Genomic DNA, 25,591 nt, shown 5'->3' with positions numbered 1-25,591 from the left:
ATATCCCAGAAATTCCAAAATCAACATTGGCTGTTTTGTGCTTGTTGTTTTTGTTGTGTGTGAAATGATGGGATTGTTGAAGCTTCTTCTTATAAGGCTGGCCACACCGGCGAGCTATAGCATTTGACAAATTTGGATATATCATTACTGTCGTCGTCGCCATCATCATCATCATCTTAGGGTTTTTGTTTTGTTTGTTTTGGTTTTGTTTTTGTTTTTGTTTTTTTGTTTTTTGTTTTGAGACAGGATTTCTCTTTGTACCCCTGCTGTCCTGGAACTCTATCTGTAGATCAGGCTGGCCTTGAATTCAGAGATCTACCCACCTCTGCCTCTCAAGTGCTAGGATTAAAGGCGTGCACCATCACCACCCAACCAAAAAATCTGTTTTCAATAAAAGAAAAATGAATGCATGTGAGTACACACACACACACCCCACCACTAACAACAACAGCAACAACAATAACAAAAAAAATAAACAACTAAAAAAAAAAACCCAAACAGAACCATGGAGTCTGATTTGTTGCCCAACTACTGAGGATGGGACCTACACTGGAGTGGTTGATAGACCCAGCGTGACTCCAGTGAAGAGGACTAATTTTCTGTCTCCCAGCAGGTATCAGTTTCAAATAGCTTCATGGCTAGAGATGAGATTTTGTGCCCACTTCTCCTCTGTGCTGATATTGGTGTCTGGCTTGAGCTTGTGCAGGTCATAGGCATGCTGTCAGTCTCTGAATTCATGTGTGCATCTGCCCATTGGGTCTGGAAAAGACTGTTCCCATGGAGGCCTCCACCACCTCTGGTTCTTAAAATCTGTCCCCACTTTTGCAGAGATCCCAGAGCCTTGAAGGGTGGGCTGGGAGACATCCTGTTTAGGTCTGACTGCTCTGAAGGTGCTCAGTCTCTTTTTGTTGTTCAACTGTGGGTCCCTGCCAACTGTCTACTGCAAGGAGAAGCTTGTCCAATTTACCCATAGTCGTAATCTTTGCAAAGGTTTTTTTTTTTAAATTAAGAAACGTTCTCAGGGGGCTGGAGAGATGACTCAGCTGTTAAGAGCACTGACTTCCAGAGGATCAGGGTTCAATTCCTAGGACTCACACGGCAGCTCACAACTGTCTGTAGCTCCAATTCCAGGGGACCTGGCACCTTCAGACATAAACGAAGGCAAAACACCAGCTAACTTTGGTGTTTGTTTGGTTCATAGCACATAAAATGAAAGTAAATCCTTATAAAAAGAGAGAGAGAAAGAAATGTGCTTTTGAAGTGAATGGCCCAATGTTACTGAGCAGTCTAAACTGCTGGCCAGTGGCTAAACGTGTGGCATGGTCAATTCTCTTGGGAATCAGCAGCAGCCAGCTACCAGTGGCCCTGGTAGGGGTCAGAGACCTAAAGAAGTTAACTCTGGTAAGGCAATTACTCATGCAAGAAGGGAGGAAGCTACAAAGGAGAAAGACTGGTTTTTTGTTTTTGTTTGTTTTTTTACACATGGATTTTTTTTTTCTTTGTGACCTCTGCCCTCTGTCTCAGTTGCTCCATCTGAAAATAGGGAGATCAGTACCCCACCTTAACACACACACACCTTGAGGTAAGGATGCAAGCCAAGCTACCCCAGGGCTGTGGGGGTGGAAACAGGGGCAGTTACTGCCTTTTATTAGAGTGCAGTTAACGCCCACCATCCATGAGGATGGGATTGGTAATCATGGGAGCGAGGGAAAGGAGGCTTCATGGGAATAAACAAACACATGGTGATTATACAGTCTTAATTATTATCATCAATTTTATTGGTATTGCTGGATGTGGGAGCCAGCAATGAAACCTGCCCACAGGAGAAACTCCCCTATGCCTTACGGCCCCCTTGCTCCTACCGCCCCTCCCCCAGACTCCTTTTGGGGAAACAAGAAACACCCAAGGCCCTGAGGATCCCATTAAGAAGGTCCAGACACACCATTCTTTTTAAGAGCCATTTTTGTTTTAAGTAGACAGGGTCCTATGTAGTCTAGGTATGGCCTTGATCTTCCTGCTCCTTCTTCCTAAATGCTGGCATTAAGGGTACATGTCACTGTGTTTGGTTCATTCAGTGCTAGAGCTCAAACCCAGGGCTTCATCTAGGAAAGCACTTATCGGGTCAAGATATGTGTATGCATATATGTATGTGTATGCATATGTGTATATGTGTGTTGGCTGCATGTATGTATGTGCTTGCGGAAGCTAGAAGAGGGCGTCAGATCAACTCTGGAACTGGAGATGCAGGTGCTGTTGAGCTGGAGATGCAGGTGCTGTTAGCCTGAATGTGGGCGCTGGAAGGACAGCCAGTGCTCTTAACTGCTGAGCCATCTCCCTGGCATCTCTGATCAGATTCCTTAGGCAGGTATGATGGCATACCTCTTTAACCCTAGAGCTTAGGAGGCAAATGCAGGCAGATCTCCGTGAGTTTGAAGCCAACCTAGTCTACATATTGAGTTCTAGGACATCCAGGACTATATAGGGAGACCCTGTCCTAAGAACATCAAACAAAAAGTATTGTGTATTTCCTTGAGGGCAGAAGGATGTGACTGACAGGACCAACTTAGGAAGTATAGAGGACTGTAAAGGAAGTGACAGCTCATCATCGAGAAAAGCCATGTGAGTCCAAGTCCCCTGGCATGTCTACCCACCGGTTGACTCTAAAACCTTTTCCCTGACTCCAGCATCACAGCCTCTGTGTGTGGTGCATGCATGTCTGTGCATGTCTCTGTGTGTGTGTGTGTGTGTGTGTGTGTGTGTGTGTGTGTGTGTGCGCAGGCAGGGGACTTGTGGAGGGGCAGGAGTTAACATCAGGATGTCTTTCTCAATTGTTTCTCTACATTTTTTTTTGTTTGCTTATTTAAGGCAGGCTCTAACTGTGTATGTTGGCATGGTCAAAATTTACAGAGATCTGTCTGTCTCTGCTTATTGAATGCTGGGATTAAAGGCGTGCGTGGGCCACTTACTTTTTTGAGATAAGGTCTTCTAGTTGTTCTGGTTCACTATTTAAGGGAGATTGGTTGGCCATTAAACTCCCAGGATCTGTCTCCAGTAGTGCTGAGATTACCCAAATGTGCCTCCATGCCTGGCTTTTTACCCAAGTGTTAGGAACCCAAACTCGGATCCTTGTGTTTGTGCAACAGGCACTTCACCCACTAGGCTTTCTCCCCAAGCCAACTGAAGCCTTGTTTTAAGATGGGTGTGGTGGTATCCACCTGTAATCCAAGCATTTAGGAGGCAGAGGCAGGAGGATTTGATTGCAGGGGTGGCCTGAGGGAAAAAAGAAAGAAAGAAAGAAAGAAAGAAAGAAAGAAAGAAAGAAAGAAAGAAAGAAAGAAAGAAAGAAAGAAAGGGGGGGAGAGGGAGTGAGGGAGGGAAGGAAGGAAGGAGAGAAAGGGAGAGAGAGAGAGCGAGAGAGAGAGAGAGAGAGAGAGACTACAAAACAGCTTCCCTGTTTTTATTCGCTGGAAAGAGTTTGCCTGTGCCCACTCTGAGCTCTCCCAGCTGGGACCATCTCACCCACAGAGAGACTCCTGGCCATGATGTCTGTGCTTGGGAAAGTTAAAGGACAAAAAGTCAGAGGTCTGATGCTGAGAGCTGGGCTCCTCACTGGGGAGTGGGAGGCCAGCAGCCAAGTGTCACCCTCCTAGGTTTTGACAGAGGAAGTAGACTCTGGCTCTTGTAGCCTTTGGCCCTGAACTGTTGACACAGTCATCCAGTTACCCTGAGTTGCTAAGCAGCTCCGTGGACTCATAGCTGACCCCCTCAGGCAGCCATGTCACAGAAAGCTTGGCATTCAAGGTTTGATGGAGAGAATATCTTTCTTCACTGAAGGGAGTGACTTGTTAGGTTCAATGTTTATCTTGCAACTGGGCAACAGAAGGCCAAGGTGTCTGAGAGACTAAAGCCAGCTCCCCTGGCAACCTCAGTGGGCACGGCTGGGGATGTAGCTGTGTTGGTATAGTGCTTGCCTGACATGCATAGAGTCCTGAGCTCAGTACCCAGCACCACAGAAAAGCAGAAGGGTAGTATTACAGCTGTAATCTCAGCCTTTGGAAACTTGGAGGCAAGAGTCAGATATTCAAAGTTATTCTTGGCTACACAGTGAGTTTAAGGCCAACCTGGGCTATATGAAACAATCTCAAAAGGAATGAATGAAGGGGGAAAGGTAACCATGGGTGGTAGAGGGGATTCAAGGGTGTCTGCTCTGCCACATGCACTTGAATGTGATTTGAGCAGAAACCTAGACCTGTCCCTTACTGCAAACTGTGGCCAGAGACAGTGGGGATAACTGGGTGCCTGGAGCCATAGATGGGAGTTAGGGGGCAGGAACTCTGAGACTGCAGATGGTGGGGGAACCCTGTCAGAGAGCATTTGTCACTGAGGAGTGCCTTTCTCTCACTGTCATGAACTCCCTACTTGGAGTCAATCCATCTTAAATGCAATCCTGCAGACCAACATAGCTCAAAATTAAGTGCCAGGCACAGTCTTCAAGGGGACCGACACACATCTCATGAAGGATGATAAGGCGGCCTTGATATGCCCTAGTTTATCCTGTGATAGATGACCCTGCTAGTCAGGCATCATTTAGATCCGCTTTGCAGATAAGGAAACAGACATATATAGGCATCGTGTCTGAATGCCGTTCACTGCTTTTCCTCAGTAAGTGAAATGAAGGATTCTACAAAATAGGTTTGCTAATCTGCTTTGCAGGATTTGAGGTTCAGAGAAATTAGTTGGCAACCAGCAAAGTAATCAAGCTGACATCTGGGCACGTGTGGTCCAGAGCTGTTTGTTTCAGAGCATGGGGTTGATACATGTTCTGGAGTTCTCAGACCTGATAGGTCAGTGATATTCGATACACATGGTCATTGTCTGGATGGGAATTCAAACAGTGCTACTAGTTTGAATAGAAATGGCCTCCACAGGCTCCTCTCACATATTTGAATGCTAGTGCCCTCAAGAATGCTACTACTTGAGAAGGACTAAGAGGCGTGGCCTTATTGGAGTAGGTGTGTCCTAATTAGAGAAAGTGTGTCACTGGGGAGTGGGCTTTGAGGTTTCAAAAGCCTAAGCCAGACCCAGTGTCACTCTCTCTTCCTGCTGCCTGTAGATCTGTACCATATCTTGCTGTGTGCCGCCATGCTTCCCACCATACTGATAATGGACTAAGCCTCTGAAACCATAAGCAAGCCCCAATTAGATATTTCCTTTTATAAGACTTGCCACGGTCATGGTGTCTCTTTACAGCAATAGCAACCCTAAGATAGACATATATACGACCTGTGAGAAATGAAAGGGACCCTGGAGAACAGATGAACAGGAAAAGGGAATAGACCTGTGTGCATATGTGTGTGGGTACACACGCCAGCACCCCCTTCTAGGGTTGTTGTCATATCTACCATTTCTGTCCCTTTCCCTATTTCTTTTCATATAAGATGGCAACAGGTTCCCATTTTTTTTCAAGTCTGGGGGTGGAAAGGAACGACAAGGAGAGAGGTCATGGGGCTGAGCATGGCAGTTTTGCAACATGATGCAATGTATTCTTCTCAAGGTGCTTTGTATTTCCTAGTGACCCTGGTCACTGCTTCAGCCCCAGCCCTGTCTGATGATCTTCCCCTCCCTCCCTCTTGTCCCAGGTTCTTCCTGTAGTCCCAGGGATGGATAGAATGGAAGCAGGCAGGAGAGGGACTAGTGCTGCTGTGTCTGTTGGCCTGGTCCCGAGGAGATTTATGTCAGGCACAAAGCCATGGATTTGTTTTCAGAAAAGCTCGGAGCCAAAGTGGGCTCCTGGGTAGCAGATGACATAATGGAGAGATGTTTCAGGAAGGGCAGACCAGAAGGATCTGAGAAGTAGGCCGACAGGAGGGACCTGGAAATCATAGCAATGAGGACAGGCTTGGATGAAGGTTGTAGTGGGGCAAGGGGGCAGGGGAGGAATGCTCATTCAGAAACCCTCAGACATAAAGAATGGGGTATTGGTGGCTGGTTAAAATGGGGAGAAAAAGAACCAAGGTGTTACCTAGGACTCCAAGGTACCTCACTTTGGTGGTGATGGTGGTAACAATGGCAGACATCTGTCCAATGGGGAGCTCAGAGAGGGAGTGGGAGAAAGCCAGAGTGCAGAGGGCTGAACATGCCTTTGCCATGTTGCTTAAAGACATCCTGACCAAGGGACCAATCTAGGTCTTAGCAGGTCCTATGCCTGAAATCTCCAGGAAGGAGCACTGGGCTGTGAGTCAGACCCAGGTGGAACAGACTCATTACTCAGCCCAGCACCTGGGTGGCATCACCATGAACTCCTGACCCTAGTGCCAGTTGACTTTGAGGGCATCCATTGCTCTGAGGGAAAGGAGCCAAGAGGAAGAGGGCCTGGAAGCTGGTGTGGTCTCTGTGTACAGCTGGGACAGGTGACACAACCCTGTTTCTGCTCCTAACAAAACATCTGAAGACACCTGAGAGCTGGCAGTGGGGTGGAACTTTATTTGAAGCAGAGGAATCATAGCATTAACCCCCCACCCCCCAGGTGCTCCAGGGCATCAGGCCACAAGAAATCCTCTCAGCCTGGCCATTTCCTGCTTCTGGGCTGCTGCTCCCAGTGGACAGCAGAGGGCAGCAGAAGCCTGGTTCCCAGGTGTCCCTTCTGCCACCCTCATCCAGCCTCCAGTGAGCTGTGGCTCTGGGGGCACCTCCATGGTGTGAAGGGGTGCCAGGGCTCCCACCATGGTCCTGGCACCCACACAAGTAGCTCAGGCTCTCTCAGGATTCTTGCCCTGGCTAGTTTTTATCTCCACCCAAGGAGCAAGCACAGTTCAGGTTCCCCATTCCCAAAGATGGGGTGAGAGAGGAGATGGCTGGAGCTTGAAAAAGCAAGAGCTATCCAGAGAAAGCCTTCCCACCCGTGTCCACTTGAGCTGGGATTGAGTCATGGAAAAAAACTCTAGCGAGAGGAAAGCTATACTGCACTGCAAAGAATCCAGTTGCTGTTGCCTCTTGTTATTATTGCTTCAGGATGAAGAGGCTTTGTCCCCAGGAGACCATGGCCATGCTTACTGTTATTATCCTTATCAGTCACAAAGGGAGCACACTGGGGTGAACAGAGAAAGTGTGGGTGCTGCAGGTACCCTCCAAGAAGAGCAGCTAGGTGATAACAGGGAAGCTGGTTTGCTCAGCCCCCAGTCTGATCATGTACACACTCCCAGACATGTGCATATATGGAAATAGGGGTGTGACCAAGTATACACACAAGTACGTAGCTGAGTCTGTCCATCAGTATCCACAGGTGCATGCAGAAGGAGCACTGCGTGGTGGGCAGGCACACTTGGAAGTGTGGGCACACCTGGAGGGAGGCTGCAACTGTGGATGCCAAACAGGTACACAAACACCTTGAGCATCCAGAGGAAAGGCCAGAGGGCAGAAGGCTAAGCTGAGAAGAGAAGGCCGTGGCTCAGCCCTTCCTGCACCCAATGTGTCGCTCAACACACGAGCGACAGAGCAGAGCACGGGAGCACTGAAGATCAGGGGCCATTGGTGCGCACAGAGAGGAGAACCTGGACACTGAGTGCCTGGTGCATATGAAGGTGCTGACTACAGTGACGGGAATGGCTGCCCTGGGCTAGTCCCTGGTGTGTGCCCAGGCCCACTTCTGTGTGTATGTGTGTGGCTACATAGACAGGCTAGCCACCTATGACTTCACTTGGGGCCACAAGTTGCTCGCAGAGGTCCCCACCCATCATACAGTGCCACCCTGAGGAATCTAAAGGACTTTAGCCTCTCGCTAGGCACTAAGGTCCACCACAACATGTCGGTACACCAGCGTTTGTCCCTTGAAACTGGGGGCCAGGAGCAGCTGGGCATCTCCAGCAGGCATGTAACAGAAGGCCCGAGGGGCCTGTACAGCCAGCTCTTGGAACCGTACAAATTTCTGTCGCCCCTCATCCCACTGGTAGATCTGAGTGAAGGAGAAGTCACTGCCCAGTGCCAGGTAGCGGTGACCACCCACCAGGAAGGGCTGTAGGGCCAGCGAACCTCGGGAAGGCAGGGCTTGCACCTCAGAGAAACGAGTTCCCTCCCAGCGCAGGATCTTGGAGTCGCCAATGTAACGGCTAAGGCACAGGTAGCTGTCTCGGCCAGCACGAAAGTGTTTCACAGCCTGGGCATCAGGTACCTGAGTCACCTCTCCCTGAGCCACAAACTGTTTCTGAGTACGACTCCATTGATAAATGACGGGCGCCTGAGAGCTGCTAGACACAATCAACCGTGGCTTGCCCTCACCATCCACAAACTCCAGGTCGGTGTCACGGTGCCAGGCGTGCAGGGCCTGGTGGGAATAGAAGCCATTCTGATGCCAACGGTAGAGGCTGGTGGCACCTGCCTTGGAGCTGTCAGCCACTGCGAAGAACCAGTCGCCATCGATGCGGAAGGCTTCCAGGTCATTGGGCTTGCGCACGCGCTGTGGGTCGATATCCTGCAGCTTGGTGAAACGTGTGGTGTTGGGGTCCCAGTGGTAAATGTATGAGCCACCAAACAGCTGGGCCACAACTACATAGAGCTGGCCATCCACCACCATCGGCTTGCAGTGCACAGCTGAAGGGGCTGCCAGAACAGAAGCACTCAGGGTTAGGTAGTGTCAGGTAACCCCCACCCAAATGAAAGGCGGGCCTCCAACCATGCTCCGCAACTGAGATCTGCTATAGAGTTCTACTCCCAGTGCGGTCCCACCCGGGACTCAGGGTCCACAATTGGGTTAGTTTAGTTTGTTGAGACAAGGAAATCCTGGTTGACCTAAACCTTACAGTACAGACCAGGCTGGTCTTAAACTTTCAGCGATCTTCTTTCTCTGCATCCCAAGTGCTGAGATTACATGTGTGAGCCACCATACCCTGGCAAGCTTTGCTTTATCCTTTTCTTTGAGATGGGTTCTCATAATACAGTCAAGTCTGGTCTTGAACTCTCCAGATTCCTGCCTTCACCTCCGAAGTGCTGGGATTATAGGTTTGAACCATCATGAACAGAGGGCTTTGTGTGAGCCAGGCAAGCATTCTACCAACTGAGCCTCATTGCTAGCTCTCAGTATTTAATTACTTAATTAAATAATTTGTTTGTTTGTTTCTTGGTTTATTTATTTATTTAGAAGTGGAGTCTCTATTATGCAGCCCTGGCTGACCTTATACGCACAGAGACCTGCCTGCCTTGCCTCCCAAGTGCTGGGATTAAGGCATGTACTTTATAGATACTATTTTGTATATACTGGCCTTCTTCAAAGGATAGGATAATCCTGATAATTTCTTTCCCTAATATTTTTATTAAGTTAATGTTTTAATTTATGTTATAAAATAGGTGTATTGGTGTGTGTCAGGGCTCAAATTGGTTCAAAGTGTTCATTTGTTATGAATTCTTTATGAACTGGGCAGTGGTGGCACATGCCTTTAATCCCAGCACTTGGGAGGCAGAGGCAGGCAGATTTCTGAGTTCGAGACCAGCCTGGTCTACAGAATGAGTTCCAGGACAGCCAGGGATATACAGAGAAACCCTGTCTCGAACCCCCTCCTCCCCCCAAAAAAAAAGAATTCTTTATAAACAGAAACCACTTTTCATCCTGTTTTCCTTTAGGAATTGACTGGAGTTGGACAAGAGCCTTCTGGATATCAGCTCCCCCCACCCCCCCCACCCCCGGACAGGAGATCAGCACAGGCAGGCCACCAGCACAGGCAGGCCACACTCAGGTACCTGGAATTCTGTCATAGTCTCGAAGCTGTCGTTCCACATAATCCCACTTGAGGATGGTGCAGGCACTGGCACCTGGCTGGGCCAGGGCCAAGTAGAGGTCGCTGGAGTAAAGGAAGGGTTCTGCTGACACTGCTGGGAAGGACAGAGTCTGGTAGAGGACGAAATCTGCAGGGACAAGAGGCACAGGTGGGTGGAATCAACCTCAGGGAATAAGGCACCAACCCACTGGGTGGCAGTGGGGACCCAGGCTATAGAAACCAGAGGGGAGTCACATCCTACCTGTGGTGATGCAGTCAAATTCCCGAAGAGGCAAGTCCTGCACCTTGTGTTCCTGGAAACGGGGCGGGCTGGCGCAGTAGATGGGGGCCACCGTGGTGTTGGTGTGTGCCAGCCACTCCACCAGCCACTTTACCTTGCAATCACAGTTAAGTGCGTTGCCCCGGAGGTCCCTGGATTGTGAAGGCAAGACACAGAAGGGGCAGACCCTCAGCTGCCTATGTGGCCTTCAGAAGCTGCTGTGAAAGGCTCACACATAGCGAGGTTGGACCAGGCCCCCACAGCACCTGTCTCAGCCTCTGCTTGCTTACCTACCTATAGTTTTTAACTTTTTTTTAAAAATTTTATTTATATGAGTCCACGGTTCAGACACACCAGAAGAGGGCATCGGATCCCATTACAGGTGGTTGTGAGCCACCATGTGGTTGCTGGGAATTGAACTCAGGACCTCTGGAAGAGCAGTCAGTACTCTTAACTGCTGAGCCATCTCTCCAGTCCCCAGTTTTTAACTTTTAATTTGAATGTCTGTAACGCTGGTGATTGGAGCCCAGGACCTCACACATTCTAGGCAAGTGCTCTACATCACCAGCCCTGTTTTTACTTCTTAATCAGGAGGCAAATTTTTACTATTTATGATCCTCATGCTGACTGCTCCTGAGTATCTCAGATTGCAGGCCTGTATCGCGTCCAGGCACTCTTTACAATGGACAACCTGTCCCACTCTATGTCGCGTCCCCAGTTCTCAGAATTCATGAGCTTCCATTTTATTTTATTTTATTTTGTATAAATAATGGCAAATGGCTGCAGATATGCTAGAGTTCTTTAATGTCAATTCAAATCAACCATTCAAAAACCACGTGTTTACCCCACACATATAACGTGCATTTGAGAAAGGCTGTGTGGGCCTCAAAGAACCCCAATTTGGAAGGCCCTCAGGCTTCCACACTTGACTTCACCTTCTCAAAGCCCTCAAACCTAAATCCTCCAAGTCTCTGATCACCCTAATTCTGACTCCTGCTCCTCTCCCTCCAGGGGTATGCTCTCTGTGGCACTGAGGGAAGAGTCAGGATTCGGAAGGGTATTCCCTCTGTGGTACTGTGGGAAGAGACAGGGCTCAGTAGGGTATACACTCTGTGGCATTGTGGGAAGAGGCAGGGTTCAGGAGGGTATACACTCTGTGGCATTGTGGGAAGAAGCAAAGTTCAGGTCTTACAAGTCACTCAGGATGTCCAGGGGACGAAAGATGTCTCTGGGCAATGTCTGCAGGTTATTGTTGGCCAGAGAGCTGCAAGAAAGAATCCAGGATCACTTAAAGATCATGACCAAATCCAGAGGCCCCAGGGTACAGGTGTCAGGTACTCACAGGTGTGTCAAGGACTTCAGTCCTCTGAAGGTAAACTTGGAGAGAGCCCAGATGTCGTTGTTCTCTATGAAGCTGGAGAAAATAAGAACTTGCCTTAGCTGCCACTCAGAGTCCCAGACCATCCCCCACCGGTGATTTCCTTACATCCGAGACCAGACACCAGCACCGGAGCCAGAGACAGGCTTCTATAACATCACACTGTAGTAGTGATGGGGTATTAGGTAAGATGACAGAGGCATGGAAGAAATGACCTCCCGCTCATCCTACAGTCAGGGCATTCAAGGGCTCTTCCCTCCCACCCTACTCCCAGCCTTCTCCCTACACTTTCCCTCCCATCCCACTAGGGGCTGGGCACCCTCCTTCCACCCTGTCTTTGACCCTTCCCTCCCACACACAGGTACTGCAGGTGCGACAGTCCTGTGAAGGCATTGTCTCCAATCAGCGTGAACTTGTTGGAGTTGAGTAACCTGGGAAGACAAAGCTGGAATTAGAATTTGCAAGGGTGTGCCTGCTGCCCAGGCCTACTGCCCCACCCTCGAGCTTCCTCAAGACCTGGCTACCCTTTCTCCATACCTCAGGATCCCTGGACAGCAAGGCCAGGTGCGAACTTGTTTCCATCCCACAAGCACCCTGTTTGCTCCTGAGTATGGTGGGAGGCAACGTTATCCCGCTTAGCTGGCTCCTGGCCCACTTCCATGGCTTCTCCTCATCCAGTCTTCTCATCCTCACCCTAACTCACCTTAGCCCTGCACCAACAGCTGTCCACCGTGCCTCCTGAACTCTGACCCCTGGGGTCAGCTGTGTTTAGCACACCCCCCTCCTCTGAAGTGTCTAGTCTCTGGCATTGGGCCAGGCCATTCCAACCCAATTCCACATTCTACATCCCACACTCATGGCTTCTGTGTACAGTTTCCCTGCTGCCCGGACCCCTGACCCCACGTCACTCCAGCTTCTACAGCATATTCTATCGGGGCATCTGCATTTTCTAACCCTCTCTCTACCTACTCTCACCCAAGTTCAGCATCTGTCGGGTTCTACCATGTCCCCACCCGCCCTTCCCCAAAGCCATCCATACAAGAACTGCAACAGTGGCAAGTGTGAGAAGGCTCCATCCTGGATCTCTGAGAAGGCAGCGTTCACCAGCGTCCTGCAGGGAACACAGGAGACAAGACTGTGTAAGTGTCTGAAGGGCCTGTACTGCAGACAGAGGTGAGCAGGGCAGTGGCATCTGCGTTGAGTAGCTCTAGCTCCTACCTGCAGCTACTCTTTCTCCCCCAAACTCAATGTCTTCCATTCTTCTCTCCTGCTGCCTCCAGAAACATCAGTGGCCCTAGGCTCACCTTCCCTCTCAGCCAAGAGCAGGTTCCATTACCAGCACTACCACCATTACCCAGCACCCACAATGTTTTGGTGCTGCGAGGGATGGGGCAGCAAGATGAGGGACCTCACAGTCTCTCTAGTCCCACAGGCAAGGGGTGGGGGTCATGGGCCGGTTGCTGCAAGTGAGGCTGGCCCAGCTGTGTGCAGAACAGCAGACCCAGTGGCAAGAGTCTGGCCCATGCCAAGGTACCACGAGGGGAAGCTCACTTGTCACCCCTCCCCCTGCTGCTATTAGCCCTCCTGCTTTCTGTCCTTGGTGTGACCTCACAGGGAGGGGCCAGCATACTCTTGTAGACACTCCCTCCAACCCACACACAGTAGGTCTCATTGCGCTGCTGATGGTGCTGCTTGCTGGTGGTGATGATTCATCCTTGGCCATGAATTCTGGTTTAACCAAGCTATGGCTACTGTTACGGACTGCAGCGCTCCCTGCAGACTGAGGCCTGGAGTCCCCAGTTCCGAGGAAGCCTGGGAGTGCTCCTGGTCTACATGCTCTGAAAGGAGGAGCAGAGTTTCTCTCTTCCAGAGCTTTCTGTGCCTTCCTTTCCCCACCCCCAAGGCTAGGTACAGACTCACAGGGAGATGACCTCTGAAGGCAGGTTCTTGGGCACCGACTTAGAGTCCACGCAGAAGGCGGTGTCCCTGGTGCAGGAGCAGCTAGGTGGGCAGGGGGGCGTCTTAGGAGGCCTCTTGGCAGTGGCTTGCAGCATTAGGCAAAAACCCAGCGTGGACAACACCAGTAGCCCGCGCCCAGGGCCCCGCCTGGCTGGTAGCCCGGCCATGCCTCCTGCAGGGTCTCCCTCAACAGCAGCCTGCCGGCGCCCCGCTGCTCCCTGCAGGCTGCTCTGACCCTCTCGAGAGCTTCCACCTCCGGGCTGCCGCAGCTCTGGTGCCACCCGATCTCTAGGCGCCACCTATTCCTCCTGACCTCGGGCGCTGGCTGCAGTCCTTTCAGCTCGGGAGCGCTGCGCGAAACTGGGACCGCAACTACTGGCTGCCGGGGCTGGCGGACGCGGACTGCGGCGAAGGCGGCGGGGGCGCGCGCGGGGGCGGAGCGGGGAGGCCCAGGCCCGGCGCCCGTGGGAGAGCAGCCAAAGGATGGAGTGGTTGCACCCGTCCACAGCGTGTCCTACCAGGCCACCAGCCTCTGTGTCTGATCTCCAGAGCTGTCTGTGCAGAGATGGCGTTTGCATGAGAATTGTGCCTATGCAAGGTGCACATGGATCTGTGGACCTATGGTGCACCTGTGTGTATGGCTTGGTTGTGAGGGGGCGAAGAATGAAGGGGTATGTCGCAAGTGACTCATGTACATCCAGGTTGGCACGAAAGATTGGGAGCTTGGGGGTGCGAGCTTGTTTGCATCAGCTGAGGAACAGAGCGTGCTTTTGTGCCTGTGAGCTGAAAAGGGAAAGGTAACCGATGGAGTGGGAAGTGTGGACCCACCGCTTCACACTGCACAACCGCAGTCCCTTGGAGTTGGAAGAGCCTCGGGGCGTGCTCCAGCTCACGTCTTTGTTTCATCAACAAGGAAACTGAGGTTCCAAGAAAGCGAAAAGCAGCCAGACTCCCTATCTCTACTGTGTACTTGGCACCGTTAATTGGCTGGCCCTTAGGAGGGAAGGGACATAATTCCCATCTATAGATAAGGAAAGTGTAGCCCTAGGCCCAGAAGCTCAACCTCAAGTTCACAGCAATCTTTCTACCCCAGTGCTCTTCAAAGGGTAACTCTAGAGTCCAAAGCTCCTTGAGAACCTTCCATGGAGTCTCCGAGGTCAACATACTTTACCTAAGAAGGACATTATTTGTCTATTGCACTTCCATGTTGCCACAAAAGTACCCTGGAATTTTCCAGAGCTACATGGAGAGTGTTTTATGAAACCTCAGACTGAAGAAATTTGAAAAGAAAAAATATAACAGCAACGTTTCTTTCTACAGCTATTTTTGTTTAAAAAGGCAAAGGCATGTGGGTTGGCAAGATGGCTCACTCAGCAGGTTGCCACCAAGCTGGATGACCTCAGTCCAATCCCTAGGACCCATAGAGTGGAAGGAGAGAACTAAGCTGTGGAAGCCATCCTCTGATCTCCACATGCACGCCAAGGCATGATCATGCCTAAACAAATAAATAAACAAACAAATGCAGTGATTTTTGTTAAAGATGTAGAAGTCTGAGAATATGGTTTAGTGGTAGTGTGCACACTAGGACCTGGGTTCGAGCCCCCAGCATGTGGCTGGGGCTGTAGTTCAGTTGTCAGGGTGTTTGCCATTAATGTGGTTTGACCTCCAGAATCACATTCTTTTTAAAGGTAGGTAGATGGCTGTAATCCTAGCACTTGGCAGGTATGAGGACTTGAAGTTCAAGGCTATCCTCAGCTATATAAGTTCAAAGCTAGCCTGGGATACTTGAGACCTTGTCTCAAACACAATACAAAGAAGTGTGTGAGCCAACCAGGTATGGTGGTGCTCAAGCACTCTAGAGCAGTGGTTCTTACCCTTCCTAATGCTGTGACCCTTTAGTGGTGACCCCCAACCATAAAAGTATATCAGTTACTACTTCATAACTGTACATTTGTTTCTGTTATGAATCATAATGTAAATATCTGACATATGACCCCTGTGAAAGGGTTGTTTGACCCCCAAAGGGGTCTGGACCCACAGGTTGAGAACTGCTGCTCTAGCAGGAAGCTAAGGCAAGATGATCAAGAGTTCAAGGCCAACCTGTCCATAGAGTGAGACCCCAGCTAAGGAAAATAAAGCCAAAGAAACAATAAACAAACAAACAAACAAAGAACAACAACAACAAAACATCTTCCCCAGCTGTCCCAGCTTCAGCCAGCAGAGGAAACCTTTGCTCTGAGTTAAAGTCTCCAGTCCTGCAGCCTGGGATACTCCTGCCTTTTGACACCCACTAGCCTCTGCTAGACCAGTTGCCCGTGCTGCCTTGTGCGAGCCAGCTTGAGGGAAAGAGGCAAGGAGGGGTAAGGAGGATGACTGGGGCAGCTGGACAACAGCCATCCCCACTCGTCCCTGGCACGGCTTTGCCCAGCACACAAAGGGCAGAGTGAATCTTGTCCTGGATTGTACAGCTGAGGGGCTGGGAGCAGGCAAAGGATAGTGGCCACTGTGAGGTTTTCCACGGCCCAGGGTTGTCACAGAGGGCAACCCAGAGACAAGGGGGAGGAGTTTGGATCCTAGGCTTAGCTAGTGAGAGGTGTCCTGAGGATGAAGTAGATGACAGTGATGACGATTGGTCTTTCATTTCCATGAAGTCATCCGAGGGTCAAAATGGCTTTGTGAGGCAGGGAAGTCAGGGGCAGGAGGCCCATTTCAGAGATGAACACAGCAAAGTCTAGAAAAGTAGGACTTCCTGGGATTCCAGAGCTTCCAGGGGGAACACAGATCTCATGTATCAAAGGAAGGAACTAGGGACTTGCAGAAGAAGACTCCTTGTGTTTGGTTGTCTCTGATCACATATAGGCTGTGTACATGTATACATGTGTACATGTGTACATGCTCCTTGCTGTGACAGGTTCACAGCAGTGCAAAGAAAACTCGTTCAACATATTCCTTTCCTTCTGTTTGGGAAGCTAGGCTGACAACCCTCTTCCTGTCTCTCATAGCAGATCCCAGTTAACACTGTGTGTGCTAAATGACAGGCAAACAATGAGGGTCCGTGAAAGGACTGCAGAGTCTGGGGCTAAGGGACAGGTCACAGAGCATGTGCCATTGACTCTTGGCCTTCCAGGGTGAGTACATTCACAGTCAGGACTAGCTTCAGTGAGAGCAAGTAAAGAAGGCTATACCATAGGGCCGGTCTGGGGACAAGGTTGCAGTCTATGTCCAAGCTGAAGGGGCAGCTTCCCTCCTTCCCTGCTCCTTCTTTTCCCCTCTTCCTTCTCCAAGGAACCCAAGACCCCTACCAGATGTTGAGAAACATCTGAAATTCACTCAGGGAACCTTGACAGCAGTTTCTCTCAGACCCCCTAAAAACAAGTTGCTGCTGTTCTTTTAAAAGTCTTGATGCTGTGAGAACCCAACTTAAGGGCAGCCCGAGGACCCGAGAGAGAAAATAAGTGCCCTTCCCACACTTAGCGATGATGGCAAACCCCAGCTGTTGCCCCTGTTCAGAATAAGTACCATAACTGGACACTGCGGCCCCCTGAGATGCCCACAGGGACCCCGAGATGCCCGCAGTTCTTCTTGGCTCTCCTGCTGGCCTGCTGCCCACCTGGCTCAGACCCAATGTGTGTGAGTCAGCCATCAATCACAAGGTTTCCAGGACAACCCAGGGAGCCTGGGGGATGGTCAGAGGGGTGGGCAGTGCAAGCAGGCTGTCTTTTACATCTGTCACCTGCACACAACCAAGGGGAGAGGACATTGGCTCCCCTCTCCTTTCCTTCCCTCTGCCCTCCCCTTCTTCCATTGACTCTAAGACACTTTGCTGAGCTGTGGGAGGCTTAGGCAAATATTTAAGGGGGCAGTTAGAGGGCCAAGGAGGACAGTGGGAGCAAACATTTCCTTCCTTCTCCCCTCCACTAAGTGTCTCAGGAGCTCTCATCTCAGATGCTGTACAGCCTCAATACTGAGGCCCTCGAGCTGGAGAGGGGATCCTTGGGGGACAGGGGAGGCTGCCAGGGCTGGAAAGGAGGCCAGCTCATGATCAAAGGGAAAGGACAAGGTGCTAGGAAGCTTGAGTGACATGGCTAGGAAGCTGGGTGACATTTCAAAGTTCAAGTAGAGCTGGCTCTCTGTGCCTAGGTTGGCATTCACCCTTTCAACAGTAGATGGAGCAGAGCATGGAGACGCATGCCTATAATCTTGCACTCAGGAGGCTAAGTCAAGAGGATTGCCACCAGTTCGAGTCCAACCTAGGGGAGGGGAATGAGGTTGTCTCAAAATAAAAACAAGGGACTGACCGGGCGGTGGTGGCGCACGCCTTTGATCCCAGCACTTGGAAGGCAGAGGCAGGTGGATTTCTGAGTTCGAGAGTTCGAGGCTAGCCTGGTCTACAGAGTGAATTCCAGGACAGCCAGGGCTACACAGAGAAACCCTGTCTCGAAAAAACCAAAACCAAACCAAAACAAAAAAAACCAAAAACAAACCAAACAAACAAACAAAAAAACAAACAACAACAACAACAACAAAAAACCAAAAAAACAAGGGACTGGAGAAATGGCTCAGAGGTCAACACCATGTGCTGCTCTTGCAGAGGGCCAGAGTTCAATTTCCCAGTTCAACAGTTGAACTCCATCTCCAGGGGATCTGGCTCATTCTATGGCCTCCATGGGCAGAGCATGTACATGGTGCACAGATACTCATGCAGGCAAAAGATAAACCCCAAAAACAAATTTTTTGAAAGTTTTAAAAATTTTAAAATTTAAAAAAAATTTTTTTTGATATTGTATGTGTGTTTTCAGGGAAAACCAATGGGTGTGTTCTTCCCTGGGGAGGGCCACCTTTCCCACCCCACCCCCCCCAGCTTTCCTCAGTTGCCCATAGCTCTTTGTGTAGGACTTAGGCCTTGTGGGCTTTTCCTCATCCAGTTTGACACATTTGTTGGTGGTGTCCTTGTCTCTCTTCTGGGCAGTCAGGTTGGTGAGACTGTGTGTGAAGCTTCTGATATCAGTAGGAGACACAGCCTCACAGCACATTCCCCGATTTTGATTCCCTGGCTCTTACAGTCTTTCTGTCTCCTGTTCTGCAATGTTCCAGGAGCCTTGGCTGTGAAGTGTTTTGTAGATGTATTCACTGGGACTGGACTCCATAACTCTGCATTTTGATTGGTTGTGGTTTTCTGTAGCGGTCTCTGTCTGTTGCAAAGACAAGTTTCCTTGATGAGGAGTGAGGACTATACTTCTCCGTGGGTCTAAGGACAGATGTTTATAGACTATTCTTAGGGATTACGCTGGTTTAGTGGTTGTAGATTTTCCTCCAATAAGCATCACTAGTACTGAATAGCTAGCTAGGTTTCCAGTACCAGCTATGAATTCCCTCTTGTGGAGGGAGTCTTAAGTCAAATTAGAGAGTTGTTGGCTACTCAAAAGCAGTTTTTAAAGCATGTGTGAGAATATGCATCTATATGTAACTTCTTTAGGCAATTCTGTATAAGGGACTTGCACACCCATGGATTTGGCGTGTCTATAAGGAGTCCCGGAAACACCCTGGGAGACAACCTGACATCTGTGTGGGAGAACAGGGTGTCAGGTCAATACAGGGAAGTACTGGACTCTGCCTTACACATTCATAAAAGTTCAGAGGTGCAAAGAGTTTTTTTCAAGATCATCTTGCCAACAACTGAAAAGGAATCGGAGGGCGGGGAAGATGGCTCAGTGGTTAAGAGCACTGGCTACTCTGCCAGAGGACCCAGGTTTGACACCTAGCACCCACATGGAAGTTTGAAACTGTCTGTAACTCCAGTTCCAGAGGATCTGATGTCCTTTCCTGACCTCCAAGGGCACCAGGCATTCAGGTGATGCAAACATGCAGGCAAAACACTCATCCACATAAAATAAAAATAAGTCTTTAAAAGGAAATTGGAGGCATGTATCCAACTCCAAGTTCAAAGGATGCAGGCAATCCTAAGTCAGTGGCAGATGTGACTTAGTACCCAAAGCACAGAAGAGGATTTGGGGAAAGAGAGAAAACAGGGACAGGGAGAAGGAGAAGAAGGAGGTGGTGAAAGTCGAAGGGTTTGGTTAAATCACATTGGGCTTGTTTAGAAGTTATTATAGAAAGGAGGACAGAAGCGTAGACAGGGCAGTAGAGGGGCAGAGATGACTGGGACCACACCCAGTCCTGTGCAAGGTCATCTTGGCTTAAGAAAATGTCAGGGGCTGGGGATGTGACTCCACTGTAGAGGACTTTCCAAGCATGCTCATGACCCTAAGTCTGCTCCTCAGCACCAGAAGGTGAAGGGTAAGGTTGGGATAAGCCATCAGAGCATTCAACATATAGACAAGCCCAGGGCAAAGAACAAAACAGCACTCATCACCCATGAGTAAGAATTTCCCATCAGTGGGGACAGAGTTTCCAGAATTAGGAAGACAGGAGCAAGTCCGAGGTTAGGGATGGCAGGTGTGGGAGGAGGTTGGGTAAAGAAGAATCTGAGCCTAAGAAACCACACTAACGGATCCCAGGTGCTGTCCCAGGCCCTGTTCCTCCAGCAGCCACCTCTCCAGCCCCATCAACAAGCGCCACTTTCTCAGTCCCTGAATGGAACTCATGCCTGAGCCTGGTGAGGTTATCTTGTGGAAAGGGATGGCCAGATTCTTGGCTGCCACCAGAACAGTTTGGCCTGTGAGAAGACAAGAAGCCACAGGGCACAGGGGCAGGTGCCAGCAAGAGAGGCAGACATGCCAGAAAGACACCCACGGTGAGAGGAGCAGGTGGCCCGAGGGTGAGTTTGCTTACCTCACCCAGGTTTGCTCTTGTTGGGGCCAAGAGGATTCATGTGCCTAGGCCAAGGGCCCTTGGGGGCTCTTGCAGCTGGCTTATCGGGGCCTAGGCTCTGAAAAGCCAGGAACAAACAAGCTTCAAAGCCAAGGACTTGGCTGGCAGACAGGAGGCTCAGTCCTTCACCTCTGTCCCCTCTCTCTCTCTGATGATATATATAAGACACTGGTCACATCAGAGATGAGGAGAGGAGAGAGAGAGACCTTACAAAATGGACATGGGTAGCAAGGAGGTCCTGATGGAGAGCCCACCGGTGAGTGTGATTGTGTGTATACATGTGTACGTGTGTGTGTGTGTGTGTGTGTGTGTGTGTGTGTGCGTGTGTACATACATAGTATACTGAACTTGCCTGTCCATCCTCCATTAGGCTTTTTCCTTTTTCTAGACTCGTGTACTCAACTAGCTTAGAATTGGGCTGCTAGGATAGAGATACCGTGATCACTAAGAGTCTCTGGCAGAGGCAGACATGACAGCCATGAATTCCTGTGTAAAGGGGTAGAGAGCCACAGAGGGGTCAATAGAAAGGCCTGTGAAGAGCACTGATAGAGCCACCAAGTAGTTGGGAGGTTATGGGAAGCATCACAGAGCAAAGGGCAATGAGGCTGGGGTGTAGGTCAGTGGGTAGCATGCCTTGCAAGCATGGAGACCTGAGTTCGGTCCCCACTACCACATAATCCAGGCATGGAGGTACACACCGTTTGGAAGTCTAAGCAATATAATCATTCAGGGCCATCCTTAGGTATATAAGGAGCTGAAAGGTAGCCTGGGTCAAAGATATGGTTAAAAAAAAAAAAGGATGACTCAGTAGGTAGTGGTGCTTGCCACCAAATGTGGCGGCTTGAGTTTAATCTCTGGAATTCACATGATGAAAGGAAATGAAAGTTGTCTCTGAGTTACACACATACACATACATGCACACTCACACATACCACACACACGTACACACAAATGCACACTCACCACACATACACGCACACACAAACACATACATGTACCTTCACACACACATGGACTGAACTGGGAAGGAACAAAGGGAATCTGTATAAAGGCATGGAGATGGTGATACCTGGATCCTTTCAAGGAACAAAACCTATTACTACATCTGGGGTGTCAGGCGTCTTGGGAAAACAGAACATGAGATTGGTAACTGGCACCGGGCAGTGGTGGCTCACGCCTTTAGTCCCAGCACTTGGGAGGCAGAGGCAGGCAGATTTCTGAGTTCGAGGCCAGCCTGGTCTACAGAGTGAGTTCCAGGACAGCCAGGACTACACAGAGAAACCCTGTCTCGAAAAACCGAAAGAGGGGGTCAGGGGGAGATTGGTAACTGTCTCTCTTGAATTATTCAAAACATAGACTTTGCTTCTAACTTTCTAGGTTTTGTTCGAGTTCAGCCACCTTCCCCAAAGTCTTTCTTCCCAAAGCCTTCTCTGATCTCCCCAGCCCTTCCTGGCACACTCATAGCCTGAAGGGGTATAGGAGAGTGTCCTCCTTGTACAGGGAAAGGAAGAGTCATCCTCCCAACTACCCACTTGTCTCTCTGCTTTCCTTGCTCTCTCAGGATTACTCAGCAGGCCCCAGGAGCCAGTTCCGCATCCCCTGCTGCCCCGTGCATCTCAAACGCCTTCTCATTGTGGTTGTGGTGGTGGTCCTTGTTGTCGTCGTGATTGTAGGGGCCCTGCTCATGGGCCTTCACATGAGTCAGAAACATACTGAGATGGTAAGCAGGCCTGGGTTGAGCAGAAGGGAACATGGGACAGAGGGGTGGGGGAGACAGGAAGATGGGCAGCTGTCCTAGAGGAAGAGAAGGGAAGGAAGAGAAGGGAGAGGAAGAGAAGGGACAAGCAAAAGCATATCTTGGGTGACATCAGCAGAGATGAGGCAGCCGTCCAGCGTAGATTCTCTCCCAGGCCCTGGCCTAGTGTGATAATCACCAGTCTCTCCAACACCTGTTATGTGTAGCCTTCCTGAGATCTCAGGAAAGAAGGAATTGCATTTGAATAGAGGATCTGAGTAGATATGGGTACCAAAAGGCTGAGAGAAGAAAGAGAAATGCCAGGTAGCATTCTGACACCCTTCCCCTAGGTCCTTGAGATGAGCATTGGATCACCGGAAACTCAGAAACGCGTAGCCTCGCGTGAGCACATGGACACCGTCGCTACCTTCTCTGTGGGCTCCACTGGGACCGTTGTGTATGACTACCAGCGGGTGAGGACGCCTGAGGGACCAGGACTTTTCTGGAATTTCCCAGTTGTAGCATTTCCAGAGGTCTCTTGCCATTCTGTGCCTGTCTGCCCCACAGATGCTTGAATCACTGACCCAAGTGTGTCCCCCATGGACAATCTAAAGAGTTAGTTGGCTGAGAACCGGGGTTGGGGGTGTAAGGAGGACAAGGGGACCTTGTGAATGACCTCCAGTGTTACGTGCCTAGCTCCTGACTGCCTATAAGCCAGCTCCAGGAACCTATTGCTACATCATGAAGATGACTCCAGAGAGCATCCCCAGTCTTGAGGCTTTCGCTAGAAAATTCCAGAACTTCCAGGTGGGTGTGTGAGCAAAGGGAGAGAGCTGTCTCCCTCCAAGGGTTGAGTAGAGGAACATTTGAAAGGATGACTAGTGCACCCTGTGTAGTATTGACTCTCCTGCACCAGATGTGTTCTTCTCTCTCCATGGACCTGTGTCCCACCTTCCCTACCAGCTCTCAGGTGGCCTGCTAAGTTGCTGGCCTCAGCTGAGCTTGGACATCACCTATGGGCTTCTGTTTCCAGCCCAGTCCCTCTCCGAATTAGAGAGGAAACTGACCCTCAAGAATTTGCCTTACCAGCTTAGTGTCCCACACTAATGCAGGTGACATTGAAAGTAGGTGCTCTTTCCAGGACAAGCCCTCCACACACACCTCTAAGCTGGGCCAGGAAGAAGGGCAAGATGCTGGTTCCGATTCTTCCGGGAGAGACCTGGCTTTCCTAGGCCTTGCTGTGAGCACCTTGTGTGGAGAACTACCATTGTACTATATCTAGCACCCCTCCGGTGAGCAACAGTACCTTTCAGGGTACCTGAGCAGCAACACTGGGAGGGCTTGGGCTGCCTGCTTTGTCAGGGGACCTACTAGGGATCTCTTGAAGTCAGTGGTCTGGGGAGCTCTGGAGCTCGGAGGATGGAAGGCTCCCAGACACATCCTACATTGGACCCAAGCGGGAGGCTTCTTCAGCCCCCCTCCCTCACATGATAAACATCAGTTCTTTGCTTCACAGAGTCGGTAGAAACCGCAGGGGGACAGGAAAGACCCTCCGCAAAGGGTCTTTGGCAGACAAGCAGGAAGCTGCTCCTGCCCAGAAGAAGGTGGAAGTCTGTAGAGGAAAGGTGTCTCCCCTGGGCCAGGGGATCCTACCACAAAAGAATAAAGCAGCACGATTGAAAAAAACAAAGAGTGGCGCTTCTTTTCTTCCACATTTTCTCACCTCAGCTTCTAGCAGGAGCTGTCCTGGGAAGAAGAGGGTTTGGAGAGTTGGGACGTTTTGCCACGTCCTTTCTAAAAACGATGGGGGTTTGGTCCTATCCCAGGTAGTGTGGAACAGAGCAAAAGGCGGGGACGGAGGACGGGACCTGGGTGCCATACACGGGTGTTAGGCGCCCTCCAGCGGTGTGTCCACAGGGAAGGACAGCGACAGAGACAGGCAGGGAGACAGCTAGACAGAGAGACAGCGAGAAGCGAGAGAGCCGAGGTCTAAGACAGACAGACTCTGGAGTCTCTGGCTGAGAGAACCATCACTGATCCAGGGTCTTAGAGGAAGGAACCGACCTGACAGCGTGTCCCGTGCCCGGAGGCACTTCGCCCGGTGCAGGACAGCGGCCTCTAGGGGGCCCTTCGCGGAGCGGTGCCTCCGGGCATCCCGGGCCCGCGCCCCCTCCCCGGCCCCGGCCCCAGCCCCAGGCAGCGGATCTCCCTCCGGGGCGGGCGGTGCTACTCTCGTCCTCCCCGCCCGGCTGGCGTGCTTCCCGGTCCGGCCGAGCACGGTCCCGGCCCCGAGGGGGGCTGAGCTGGGCGAAAACCCGCCCTCCAGCGAGCTCATTTCCCTAAAAGGGGGGGGTGAGGTGGGGAGTGGGAGGGCGGCGAGAAAAGAAAGAGAGCGACCGAGAAGAGGGCGAGGGGACGCCGGAGCCCAGAGCCGGAGCGAGCCGGGCCGAGCGGGGGGCGGGAGACAGGAAACGGGACGGGAAGAGGTGGCCTCGGGGGGAGAGCGCCTCCCCTTCGCCTTCAGCGCTCCCTTCCCCGTCGCCCCGCTCCCGCGTCCGGGAGCGACCGCCACCGCCGCCCGCCAGCATGCCCGGCGTGGCCCGCCCGCCGCTGCCGCTGCTGTCGCTGCCGCTGCTACTGCTGCTGCTGCTGCTCCCGCGCGCCGGCCGGCCGCTGGACTTGGCCGACTACACCTACGACCTGGGCGAGGAGGACGCCCCGGAGCTCCTCAACTACAAAGACCCCTGCAAGGCGGGTGAGCGACCCCCGGCTCCCCCAGGGGCGCACGGAAGCCGGGCGTGGGCAAGCCGGGATAGAGGCTGCGGGCCGGGCAGGGGTTGGGGTTGGGGTTGGAGTTGGGGTTGGGGGAGGACAGTCCAGTGTGGGAAGCTGGGAGCTGCTTGGTTGGCAATGCAGTGGGGGAACAAAAGACCGAGGGAGAAAGGGAGGGGGAAGTTTGGGGGACTTTTAGGACTGAAGTTTTGCTGCTGTTTGTGGAAACTGCTGCGGCTGCCGTTTGCTTTCGCAGAGGATTCCTGGGGAAACCTCCCTAGGTCCCAGCAAATCCCGCTGGCAAGGAGGCTTTTCCTCTACGGGGAAACTTTACTGGCCAAACTCTGTGAGTGGTGTGTGTGTGAGTGAGTGAGTGTGTGTGTGTGTGTGTGTGTGTGTGTGTCCCTTCTCCCCTATCCCTCCTGCTTTGTGGAATACTGGTGTTGGCTTGCTTGTCTGTTTGCCATAGTGCCGCACATCTGTCTGGTTTGATGCCCAGAAGGCCTGCAGCTCCAAAGGGATAGATTTCCCGGCTACTCAGCCCAGTGGAAGGAAAAAAGTTTTTCAGGAGGTTCTATGGAATACTCCTTCATAGGCAATCTTATGAATCTAGCCAGCAGCAGGAGCTCTCTGAGCATGCAAGAGAGAGCTGTCAAAGTCAGAGAAATCAGCGGCGTAGGGGTGGGGGGAGATGCAAGGAGAGTTACCTGTGTCTTTGTGTGCCAGGACAGCTCTGCCAGAGCCAAGTTGAGATAGCAAATGAGCCTCACAAAGAGAACTCAGATATTCTACATCAGCTTGCCCCACAGACACCTGAGGCTAATTAGTCAAGGTCAGGGCTTCGTGTGTGTGTGTGTGTGTGTGTGTGTGTGTGTGTGTGTGTGTGTGTG

The 25,591-nt window shown here is 51.1% G+C and overlaps 3 protein-coding genes across 6 annotated transcripts in view; 2 read left to right on the top strand and 1 right to left on the bottom strand.

The window, feature by feature from the left end:
• Window positions 1-6,465: 6,465 nt before the first annotated feature.
• Lgi3 (leucine rich repeat LGI family member 3) lies at window positions 6,466-13,911 on the bottom strand. Its single transcript, XM_028758836.1, has 8 exons — window positions 13,325-13,911; window positions 12,444-12,515; window positions 11,764-11,835; window positions 11,369-11,440; window positions 11,219-11,290; window positions 10,009-10,178; window positions 9,730-9,894; window positions 6,466-8,595 (listed from the first exon to the last, which is right to left on the bottom strand). Exons 1-8 carry the CDS (start codon window positions 13,528-13,530, stop codon window positions 7,778-7,780), a joined length of 1,647 nt encoding a protein of 548 aa, XP_028614669.1. The 5' UTR covers window positions 13,531-13,911; the 3' UTR covers window positions 6,466-7,777.
• Window positions 13,912-20,403: 6,492 nt separating this feature from the next.
• Sftpc (surfactant protein C) lies at window positions 20,404-23,613 on the top strand. 3 transcript variants are annotated; one of them, XM_028758885.1, is made up of 6 exons: window positions 20,404-20,450; window positions 21,756-21,914; window positions 22,280-22,402; window positions 22,626-22,736; window positions 23,071-23,221; window positions 23,446-23,613. In XM_028758885.1, exons 1-5 carry the CDS (start codon window positions 20,409-20,411, stop codon window positions 23,209-23,211), a joined length of 576 nt encoding a protein of 191 aa, XP_028614718.1. In that variant the 5' UTR covers window positions 20,404-20,408; the 3' UTR covers window positions 23,212-23,221; window positions 23,446-23,613. The 3 variants fall into 3 exon arrangements, with proteins under 3 accessions (XP_028614718.1, XP_028614717.1, XP_028614719.1); XM_028758884.1 differs by lacking the exon at window positions 23,446-23,613 and having other exon boundaries at window positions 20,409-20,450; window positions 22,626-22,744; window positions 23,055-23,211; XM_028758886.1 differs by lacking the exons at window positions 21,756-21,914; window positions 23,446-23,613 and having other exon boundaries at window positions 20,409-20,450; window positions 22,626-22,744; window positions 23,055-23,211.
• Window positions 23,614-24,304: 691 nt separating this feature from the next.
• The window catches only part of Bmp1 (bone morphogenetic protein 1), a 45,035-nt gene continuing 43,748 nt past the window's right edge, over window positions 24,305-25,591 (top strand). The window contains exon 1 of one of the 2 annotated variants that reach the window (XM_028758714.1): window positions 24,305-24,684. In XM_028758714.1, coding sequence (XP_028614547.1) covers window positions 24,516-24,684 — 169 coding nt within the window. In that variant the 5' untranslated portion in view covers window positions 24,305-24,515. The remainder of the gene's footprint in view (window positions 24,685-25,591) is intronic. The other variant, XM_028758716.1, reaches the window with a different exon arrangement.

Source organism: Grammomys surdaster, unplaced genomic scaffold (assembly GCF_004785775.1).
Source record: "Grammomys surdaster isolate TR1022 unplaced genomic scaffold, NIH_TR_1.0 126219, whole genome shotgun sequence".
In the NCBI taxonomy this organism is placed as follows: Eukaryota; Metazoa; Chordata; class Mammalia; order Rodentia; family Muridae; genus Grammomys; species Grammomys surdaster.
This window is presented reverse-complemented; position numbering and strand designations above follow the sequence as displayed.

What these genes read in the sequence shown, in the direction of transcription:
- Lgi3 (XM_028758836.1), bottom strand. Translation starts at nt 13,530, where the DNA reads ATGGCCGGGCTACCAGCCAGGCGGGGCCCTGGGCGCGGGCTACTGGTG. An exon ending in TTGCCACTGTTGCAGTTCTT is followed by an intron (nt 11,836 to 12,443) that starts GTATGGATGGCT and finishes TTGTCTTCCCAG; the next exon opens with GTTACTCAACTCCAACAAGT. An exon ending in ATTTGACTGCATCACCACAG is followed by an intron (nt 9,895 to 10,008) that starts GTAGGATGTGAC and finishes TTGTCCCTGCAG; the next exon opens with ATTTCGTCCTCTACCAGACT.
- Sftpc (XM_028758884.1), top strand. Translation starts at nt 20,409, where the DNA reads ATGGACATGGGTAGCAAGGAGGTCCTGATGGAGAGCCCACCG. An exon ending in GTCAGAAACATACTGAGATG is followed by an intron (nt 21,915 to 22,279) that starts GTAAGCAGGCCT and finishes CCCTTCCCCTAG; the next exon opens with GTCCTTGAGATGAGCATTGG. An exon ending in TTGTGTATGACTACCAGCGG is followed by an intron (nt 22,403 to 22,625) that starts GTGAGGACGCCT and finishes TTACGTGCCTAG; the next exon opens with CTCCTGACTGCCTATAAGCC.